This window comes from Neopsephotus bourkii, unplaced genomic scaffold (genome assembly GCF_033783945.1).
Source record: "Neopsephotus bourkii isolate Nb327-2 ecotype Australia unplaced genomic scaffold, CSIRO-AGI_Nbou_v1 NB_5, whole genome shotgun sequence".
NCBI lineage: Eukaryota > Metazoa > Chordata > Aves > Psittaciformes > Psittacidae > Neopsephotus > Neopsephotus bourkii.
This window is the reverse complement of record NW_026900522.1, coordinates 1-10331: the sequence shown is the minus strand read 5'-3', so window position 1 is coordinate 10331 and position 10331 is coordinate 1. Positions and strand designations below refer to the sequence as shown.

General features: G+C 54.9%; 1 protein-coding gene across 1 annotated transcript; it reads left to right on the top strand.

Annotated features, from left to right (window-relative positions):
• Positions 1-2486: 2486 nt before the first annotated feature.
• On the top strand, positions 2487-8215 carry PIRT (phosphoinositide interacting regulator of transient receptor potential channels). Its single transcript, XM_061362640.1, has 3 exons — positions 2487-2606; positions 3082-3288; positions 7433-8215. Exons 2-3 carry the CDS (start codon positions 3286-3288, stop codon positions 7853-7855), a joined length of 426 nt encoding a protein of 141 aa, XP_061218624.1. The 5' UTR covers positions 2487-2606; positions 3082-3285; the 3' UTR covers positions 7856-8215.
• Positions 8216-10331: the final 2116 nt, after the last annotated feature.

Here is a 10331-nt window from a genome sequence, read left to right as displayed (position 1 = left end):
AAAGCCAAAAGCAAGGTGCTCCTTCCCTCCCTACCCAGCCCCCGAACACTCCGTTTAATAGAACCCCAGCCTGGTTTGTGTTGGAAGGGACCTTAAAGCTCATCCAGCTCCAACCCCACCTTCCACTGGAGCAGCTTGCTCCAAGCCCCTGTGTCCAACCTGGCCTTGAACACTGCCAGGGATGGGGCAGCCACAGCTTCTCTGGGCACCCTGTCCCAGCGCCTCAGCACCCTCACAGGGAAGAGCTTCTGCCTTATCTCCAACCTGAAATTCCCTGTTTCAGTTTGAACCCATCACCCCTTGTCCTATCACTGCAGCCCCTGATGCAGAGTCCCTCTCCAGCATCTCTGTAGCCCCCTTCAGACACTGGAAGCTGCTCTGAGGTCTCCACGCAGCTTCTCTTCCCCAGGCTGAACAGCCCCAATGTTCTCAGCCTGTCTCCATAAAGGAGCTGTTCCAGCCCCTGCTCATCCCTATGGCTTCCTCTGGACTTGCTCCACCAGCTCCATGTCCTTACCATTTGCTGTCACCGTGCCTTAACCAGACCTCACTGTTCAAAGGGTCTGGCAGGTGAACAAGATCCTTTTTCACATTTTGTGCCCTCCAGGGAGCTGCGACCAGGCCATGGTGAGCAGTGCAGGGCAACAGGGCTCCCCAGAGAGGGATGTGCTGCAGCTGACACAGCCCTCCCTGACACACTGGGAGCCGCATCACCCCGGCACCGTGTCCAGGCACCTCTGCAAGCCAGACCACGGCGAGGTTTCCACCTCCTGTGCCTGGGGGTGCCGGGGGCTCTCCCTGCCCAGCGCATCCGCAGCCCCGTCCCCAGGAGGTGGCAGCAAGAGCCCGCGGAGCAGCGGTGCCGGGGCGGGAGGAGCGGGGTGTGACGGGCTTGGAGCAAGCTGCTGCAGGGGAAGGGGTCCCTGCCCGCGGCAGGGGTTGGAGCTGGAGGAGCTTTCAGGTCCCTTCCAACCGAACCCATTCCATGTTCAAAAGCCACTGTGGCCCCTGCCTGCTCTCTGCCTCCACAGCTTGGTCCTCAGGCACTGCAAAGAGCATGGGGCAAGGCTGGGTTGGGATGAAATGAATAGGACCATGGGATGGGGTAGCTGGTGAAGCACAGGGCCGGATACTCCCCTGCACTGCAGAAGTTCTGTTCAGCCTGGAGATGGTGCCAAACCAAGGTGTGCTGTGGGTGCTGAAATGAAGCCTTTTCATCTCTGTTTTTACTGGGTTTTTTTTACCCCAACTGCTCCTTTAGGCCAAAGAATTTACCCCTTGGACCTCCACTAGGGAGCCAAATCCACACAACTCTCCCAGTTCTAAAGATTTTTTCATGTGTTCGAATAAATTCTCCCTAAACACCCCGAAAAGCACATGGCTCCTTTGGCTGCTGGTTCCTAGATCAGTGGGAATGGAGCTCACCCAGGGCTTGTTTGTTGTGCTCATCCAGCTCCCACCAAGAGGGGAGGACAGACCCCAGGCAAGGATGCTAAACTCATCCCACCTCTCTGCCTGTGAGCCTGCTGCCCTGGCTGCCTCTTACTGGAGAGCTCCACCGCCTGTCCCATGTCCACCTACCACTGGCCAGAGGTTTCCACAGAGCTGAGCTGAAGGACCCCATGTTGACAGCCTCTGCTCTTCCTGCCTCAGCTCCCCACACCTGTAGGACCTGATTTCCCCCATGCTGACCCACAGTCCCTCTGGACCCTCCTCCTCCCCTTCAAGCCCTACAGGATGCTCTTCACGCAGCACACAACCCCTGTGAGTCATGTCCATCTCCATGACCACAACTGCTTGCCCATCCCATCCTATCCCATCCCGTCTCTCTCCTTGACCAGTTCCATGGTGCAGCTTACGTGCCATTACTTACTGCATCAACCCAACAAAGATACCTTGGGGATGCAGGGAGCCTCACGGACGCTGGAACCCGGCCCTGGATGCCAGTAATGTCTGTGTTGGGCTGGATCCCTTCCCTGCAGCAAGTGGATTCACACTGATGTCAGAGAGTATTAACGTTTGGCTGTGGGTCCATGAAAGGAGGCAGGATGCCAGAACCATCTTCCTCTTGCATCCCCCCCCCTTGTAATGGAGTCAGGATGCTAATTAATAGCTGGTTGCTCATATCTTGCATCCCTGTAATGTCTTACCAAGGAGCCTCAGAGCATTTTGCAGTCACTACGACCCTTGTTTCGAGAGTGCAGAATTTGCAGTCCAGATGTGAGTCAGGAACTTGCTGATGGTCCAAGTGTGGATCAGCAACAGCCCCAATCCTAGATCCTTGCTCCAAGCACCAACCCACCCTGGCACGCCACTCACTGCCTCCCAGACTGCAGCCTCCTATAGAGCCCTCCCAGGCAAACCGCCCGGCAGACAGCTCTGCAGGGGCCCGAGGCAGGGAAGCAAAGAGTTAAACAATATCCTGATAGTCTGTGAGATCATCAGAGCTGGGATGTGCTCCATGGTTTATTAGACTCAACAGAGTGCATTAGACAACATCCAGAGGGATGTGAGGCTGAGGGTGAGCCTGGCTTAGGAGAGTGGGACCTTCTGCTGCAGCCTGTCCCGCTGCCGGTGCAGTGGGCAGCCATCCCTCACCACTCAACGTAAGTAGGATGGGTTTCCATGGGTTTGGCTCTAGGGTGGTGGGAAAGGAGCAGGGATACAGCACAGCAAGGCTGGGGTCATCCTCTTGCTGCACCCCAAGAAGGGACTTGCGGATGTTCTTTGCTTAGCAAGACCCTGTGCATGTTGCTGGGACTGCCTAAACTCAGGGTGATGCTGGAAAGCTGCTCCCAAGGGATGCAGGTGGCTGGGCCCAACCCAGCTCTGCTGCACCAGCAAATGGACACTGGCTCCATCTCAGTTTACCCCCATGATCTGGTGGGGTTTGTGGGTAATGTGAAGTTGCTCCTCCAGCCCAGGTCTCGGAGCAGAGCAGTCAGTGTGCTGGGACAGCCTACACAGCCACTGCCAGCCCGCTCCACACTGCGGGCAGCAGGGACGTGGGGATGGGAGGAGAGAGGATGGGCTGTGAGCACTGATGCCTGGCACCGCACAGCTCTCCCTGTCTCCTCCCAGGGCAGAGCCCACTCAGGATCCAACCCCTGGGGCTGACACAGCAGCAGGAAGCCGGATGCTCTGAGCCGCCCCTGCGGTGCCTACAGGAGCTGGTGGCTGGGTTCCTTCGTGAGGAGCTCGGGGGATGTTCAGTGCTGCCGCCAGCCCCGCATCCTGCAGTGAGCAGATACACACCAGGGACAGCCGGGACAGCAGAGCCTCGGAATGGTGAGTGAGCTCCCAGCGCTCGGTCCTGCCCTCACAGCTCACAGGGTCCTGTCCCACATCAGCACCTCCCCACGAGCAGGGCAGAGCCCACCCCCACCAGGAACAGCCAGGGGCAGGGACCCCTTCCACTGGAGCAGTTTACTCCAAGCCCCTGTGTCCAACCTGGCCTTGAGCACTGCCAGGGATGGGGCAGCCACAGCTTCTCTGGGCACCCTGTGCCAGCGCCTCAGCACCCTCACAGGGAAGAGCTTCTGCCTAAGAGCTCAGCTCAGTCTCCCCTCGGGCAGGTTCAAGCCATTCCCCTTGCCCTGTCCCTCCATCCCTTGTCCCAAGCCCCTCTCCAGGTTTCCTGCAGCCCCTTTAGGCACTGGAGCTGCTCTAAGGTCTCCCCTTCAGGAGCTTTCCCTTCTCCAGGCTGCCCCAGCCCAGCTCTCTCAGCCTGGCTCCAGAGCAGAGCTGCTCCAGCCCTTGCAGCATCTCCATGGCCTTCTCTGGACTTGCTCCAACAGCTCCATGTCCCTCTTGTGCTGTTGCCCCAGAGCTGAGTGCAGTCCCCCATAGCCAAACAGTCAGGACTCATAGAATCAGGGCTGTCACCCAATGAAAATGAGATGGACAGGCTGAGAATGGAATTGGGAGAGTAAATCGAGCTCTTGCACAGCCAGGACACAGGTCTGTGCACAGGACCAGACCCTTCAGATCAGGCTGCTGCTCTGCTTTCAGTGCAGCTCTGGCCATCACTGCAGCATCGCAGAACTTGGTGTGGGGTGGGCTGAGGGACCCAGGGACGAGACTTGGATGCTTCTCAGTCCAAAGCTCTCTCCTCAGCACCACCATGTGATGTCCCCAGGGTCTAGGAGGTTTCTAACTGTGTACTCTGCTGCCTTGGCACTGGGGTCCCCATCAGCACCAGCAAGTGTGCCCCAGTGGGTCTCTGAGCTCAGAAACCAAACATCAGCACACAAAGCTCTGGAAGAGCAAAGGGAGGAGAAACAGAATCCCATAAGGCTCTTCCTTATGGAGAGGGGAGGAAGAAAACCCCAGTGTTGGCTCCAGTGCCAGCAGCTGCCCAGGATTTCAGAGGCAGCAGCAGCGCAAACACCAGACATGAAATCCAAGATGTGCTCTGGAGGCATTTTCAAGGCAGCGAGCATTCATCTGCTCCTTACACTGGTAATAGTTTGAAAACCTGGGAGGGACCTGATAGCATTATCCTGCCGGGCTGCTCAGGACATCTTCAAGTATGAGCACGTCTGTGATGAATTAGGGATGGAGCACAGGCAGAACAGGAACTGAAATTGCATTAGCTCTCCCCAGAGCTGCAGATGCACGCAGTGCTCACAGACAATGTCCCAGGCACTTGCAGGAAGTGAAATCCTTCCCTAGCCAACAGTGAGGAAATGTGTGACCAGAGCCACGCTCTGCTGGGAAGGGCTACAGAAATGGCCAATGTCTGGGAATGGTGAGGGGTGGGTTTGTCAGAACACAAAAGGGGGAGGAAACATCCCCTGTGGTGTAAGTGCAAACCTGAGCAGAAGGTGATGGCTTCTGCAAGATCCAGACGCTAACGCTCTGCAGAGCTCAGAGGACCCCTGAGCGATGGGGCAGCACAGGCTGCATCAGCCTGCTGAGAGATGAGACCTGGGCCTTTCTCCAGAGCAGAAAGCAGGTTTCCAGTCACAAAGCCAAATTGAAATTATACAGTGGCTTGAGCATAAATCTCTCCACAATGGATGCTACAAGGATAAAGCCAAGAAATGCCAATGACTACGTGGCATGAAATTTCAGGCCTCGGGGAGACCCTAGAGCAGCTCCAGTGCCCAAAGAAACCTAGAGAGGGGCTTTGCCATAGCAGGAGATGGGACTGGTTGAGCTTTAATGTCCCTTCCAACACAAACCAGGCTGGGATTCTGATTCCATGAAAGGTTTGAGCTGGAACAGGGGGATCACAACCCAGCAATGCTATGGGCAAGTCAGATGGTGAACAGGCTGCACACACCAGACAAGCAAGAAGTTATCCAGGATCTGGGCACATCTCTGCAGAGCTGATGGGTTTTCTGGAGGTCTGGGCTGACTCCAGTGCAGGTTGCTTAGGTGCATAGGTGGAAGCAGAGCAAATGTGTTGGTGGAGGCAGATCCAGCCCCGGTGTCTCCTCAGGAAGTGGACGTCACTGTCAGTATCTGGTTTTACCTGAGGAGCCTGTGGCTGCCTGGAGCCAGAACTTACAGGAGCAATGAGGTGAGCAGAGGAAGCTGTGCCCAATCCCCTGCATGTCCAATGCAGCTGTAGCCATCAAAGCAACATCTCATGGCAGCTCCTGCTTCTCCAAAACCAAGGGGTCAGCATCCTTCACTGCCATCAGTCCACCTGCAGCTCAAAAGAGAAGAGAAAACAGAAACCACAGCTTGCTACTATGCTAAAACTCACCTGCCTTGTCAAGTGCTTGATCACCCCTGATCAAGTGCTGTAGGAGACACATCAGGATGGCAGAAACGTGTCCCCTCTTCTGCTCTGTCTTTCCTGGTTCAACAGAGAGGGTGAAAGCTGAAGACAAGAAGGATGCAAACCATGTCCATTGCTCTTGCCTTTTGATTTTTGCTTGTTGGTCCAAGTCTGGCAAACCTGAAACATCACAAAACACGTGGATACCACCAGATCTGCATTTCTGCACCAGTGTCTGTGCTGGGGGGGCTCAATTGAAAAACTATGTCTGTTTCTTCTCAGAATAAATCACAACCCTTGGCAGGGGACACAGGGTGAAGAATAAGGAAAGTGCTGGCTGGTACCCAGCCATCAGCATCCCTAGGTGGGCACTGGGCCCAGTATGAGCTAAATACAAGCAGGTTTCCTTAAGACAGTGCCTAGGGCTGGAGCAGAGTTTTAGATCAGGTGCTTCAGATCCAAGCCCACTTAGGCTCAAAGCTCACATGGTGCAGAGCATCCCCATGTGGGGACAGCTGAGTGCCCATCAGAGGACAGGGCAGTCCCAGCCCTGCTGACACCACTGAGCCCCTGGGAGAAAACCCGGAGGCTCAGGCAGGAGTTTGCATTGTAGTGATGATTCCTGGGTGTGAATCAGCCCCAGCCCCAGCTCCAGTACCTTCATGGGTTCAGCTCTGCTGGGCTTCCCAGCAGCAGGGCCGACTGTGCATCAGGAGCAATCCCAGATCCAGCCTCCTGCCTTTGTCTCCTCAGCAGAGTCGTAAGGAAATAGTGGTTAATGTAATGCTCAGCCCTTCCCATTTACCAGAATGGTTGCTCCGTGCTAAAGGCACTTTGTTTCTGGGAAAATGCATTTCCCCCCTGAGTTGGTGAAAAACTAATGTGCTGAAAAGCCACCCTGCTGACCCTGCAGGGCAGAGCATGTCGGTGTGCTCCTGCTGCTGAGCTCCAGAGACCTCCCGCAGCATCCTGCCCAGCTTCCAGCTGCAGAAACATTCCCTGTATGATGAGCATTTCCCCATCTCCCATCTGTGCATTCAAATAGGAAATGAGAAGCTCCTGTGTGGCCACTAGTGGAAGGCTGGCACGCCAAGGCTGGATGTGGCAGTGAGGAACAGCAAACCCCAGGGCCCGAAGGAAGTGCTCAGCCCATAGGAGAGTGTTTTCTGCTCTCCCATATAGCACAACTATGCCTCAGTTTCCCCACTTGCAAGAGGGAGACATGACCATGCCACAAGGTGCTGAGGTGTAACTGGGATCTGAGAGGGAAAGCTGGTCCAGGGATAGGGGCAGCATCACCAGCCCTGCTAGCGGCACCCTGCTACTGCCCTGAAAGCAGCCAAGAGCCCTAGGGGGCTCAGGATAGTGGGTTCCAATGGACACCTGTGGGATCCCACCACTGAACCACTGTGGGAGCTGGAAGCTGGTGAGCTGGAAGGTCTATGGACAAGGACTGCAGGAGTCTGTTCATGGGCGGGCAGTGGGACACTGCAGGCATCCCCATCCCAGCCTACCTGCAGAACCCTGTTGCCTATTTCTACATCTCACTGCTCTCATAGGTGTGGCGTTCTTCTCTCCCCACAGTGACAAAGCCTTCTCCACCTTCATTTGACTTGACACTGATTAATGACCAAACGGAAAGCACCCAATCCATCCTCCACCACTAGCCCTGCTCTGCTTTTTCTCTTTTGTCCATCTCAGGTCTCCTCTCCAGATCCTGTCACCATGGAAATTCCCCCCAAGAGCCCTGATGGGAGTCAGAAGTCTCCTCAGTCCAAGGAGCTGCTGACCAGTAACACAGCCAGCACCCTCTGCATCAGCTCCCGGAGCGAGTCTGTCTGGACCAACACATCCAGAAGCAAGTGGAACATATACCACAAGCCTGTCATTGTCATGTCTGTTGGAGCAGGCGTCTTCCTCTTCGGGGTGATCATCACCAGCCTGACTTGCATCCAAAGCAACAACAAAAAAGTCTACAAAATGTGTGGCCCGGCTTTCCTGTCCCTGGGACTGATGCTCCTTGTCTGTGGCCTGGTCTGGATCCCCATTATCCGGAAGAAGCAGAAGCAGAGAAGGAAGTCAAAGTGCCTGCAGACCCTCAGGTCCTTCTTCTTTAACCGCTGAGGGCAGCCCAGGACCTCCTCTGGAAGGCTCCCCTCCTCTGTACCCATCTCTGTTGGTTAGCTGTAGTAAGAACCATGTCCCTGTACTCTCCTAGAGGACTGCATCCCATTAAGTCTCTTCCCTACAGGTGAAACGCACTGTGTCAGTCTCCAGTGGGAAAATGAACTTTGTATTTCATTCAAGTAACGCCAGAGAAAAAGAGATCAGGATTTTGCAGCTGAGCCCTGCATGACAGGTTCCAAGCTCTCTGCATCACCCTCCTGTGCAGTGATCAACCCAATACCACATACAGGGGAAAGCAAAGCTCCCAAGCAACCTGCTTTCACCAAGCAGCTTCTGCAAGATGCATCAGCAGAGGGGAACCAATCGGCTACCGAGTGTGAGTGGAGCCTGGTGTGAACACTGCTGCCAGCAAACTGCAGCTCAGCTGTAGAAGCTGGGAGGCCAAAGATGGTTCATCCAGGGTCAGCACGGAGGAGAAGCAGGACAATGTAGTTCCAGAGCACTTTGTAGCAGAGAAGACCACCAGAACAGGCAGCACCAAAGCTCAGGAGGACCAGACGTGATGCCCATGGACAATGTCCTGTCATTGATGTGTTAAAGCTGCTGGCTGAGACATGGTTGCAAACTGGAGCTCACTCCTTGCTCAGCGTGGAGCATTCACAAGCTTTATGCTCCAAAGGGTCAAGGTGAGGTGCAGCATCACGAGCAGCATTCTTTGCTCCCACTGGCAGAGGGTGTTTCACAAAGGCCTGCAGCAATGAAGCTGTTCTGTTTGCACTGATGCTGTCTGCAGAGCCACCCATAAACCATAACCATCAGCCTATTCATGCAACCAGAACTGGACCACAGGCAGAAAGACAGGTTCCTTATCTCCACCACTGTATTTCTGCCTTTAATAAACACATGCCCTGGGGTGATTCACCAGGGAAAGCACGGCTCCTTTCCACGTGGCTTTTGCTTTCATTTTATGTTTTCAGCACTCCTGATTTACTGTAAAAGCCAAATTCGAAACACAGGTTCTCAGCCTGAAGAGCTGGTCTCAGCCTGGACAGCAGATCAGGGTCAATGCAAACAAGCCCGTAACACCCAGGTCCCAGCTCTGCATTCAGGCACTGATGAGAGTCAGGTTTTCCAGCAGTGCTGATCCAGCCTGGATCCCACTGCAGCCCTTGGTCGGTCCAGCCAGGCTCCCCAGCACAACAACCTGTACAGCATGAGGAGGTATCTGGTGCTGATCAGAAGCAGGAAGGAAACACAGAAAGGAGGCCTCACCAAGGTCCTCTTTGTAGGCTGCACACACATGGGGAAGCTGAGGCAGCCCCGTTGGCTCTTCCAAGTGGGAAGCAGAGGGGTGTGCTGAGACAATTGGCATTGGGTTTGCTGTTCGGTTTCGGATGGAAGGGTGTGATAACCTCCATCAGCTGCTGCTGATGAGGGAAGGGAAGAGCCTCTTCCTTATATCTAACATGAATCTCTCCTCTTTTCTTTTTTCTCCTGGTTAATGTCCACCTCCCAGCTAACAGCAGCTCAGAGCCAAGGCAGAGGTTGCTCCAGAGCACTCTTCAATGGCCGCTGTACAGCCAACATGTCCACCTCCTCCTGCATTGCCCACTTTTCCGAGTCATTTGTACTTTCAGTCTCTGCACCATCCTGGAGCCACAATCCCTTCAAGCTCTCTAATATGCCAGACATGCTGGAAGCTCTGCACAGCCTCAGGTGACACTGCAAAAGCAGAGGGTAACAGATCCTGCTGCTCCAGGCCAACAGACACCCAGCAGGTCGGTTAAAAGGGAGATGTGTTCACTGTAGTCAAGGATCATGAAGGTGTAGCTGTGGGAATTGTGCTCAGGACCAAGAGTTCATTCCCTGTGGGACAATACTTAACCTCCTTCTGGCCATCCCTGGATAAACTCCCTTATTTCTGAAACTGGTGCCACATCAGCTTTTCTGTCTGCAAATATGGTCCAAGGTACTCATGGCCTTCAAGTGGAAGCGTTTGTGCTACCACAGTCTGGCTCACACGATTAACCAGGGTGCTTGGGCTCACCTCAGCACTGCTGCCAGGCTCCCAGCAGTGTGTGACCAAGGATGGCCATTGCCACGCACTGGGAGATCCCCTCCACCAGTGCTGGAGACCTCGAGGAAGCAGCTCCCAGCCAGGAAGCCGACAGAGCTGGGTTATGAGTATTGCAGTAACACACGTCCCTCTGCCCCAGCTCAGCCTGGCCCTGAGCTTGGTTTCCTGGGTGGTGCAGACGTGTGTGTGTGTCCTGCCAGCCGGTGCCAGGTTCTGAATGGGGTGGACAAGGTGTGTGATCTGGCACCGGACCCAGTAAACCTCTGTTTGCTCCTCAGCCATCCATCACGCCATGCAACGCTCTCCTTGGTTGTGCAATCCTGCCTTGGCACTAGGCAGGACTCTATTGGTTTAGCTGCAATGGGCAGAGGACACTCACACAAAACTCCTGCTCTG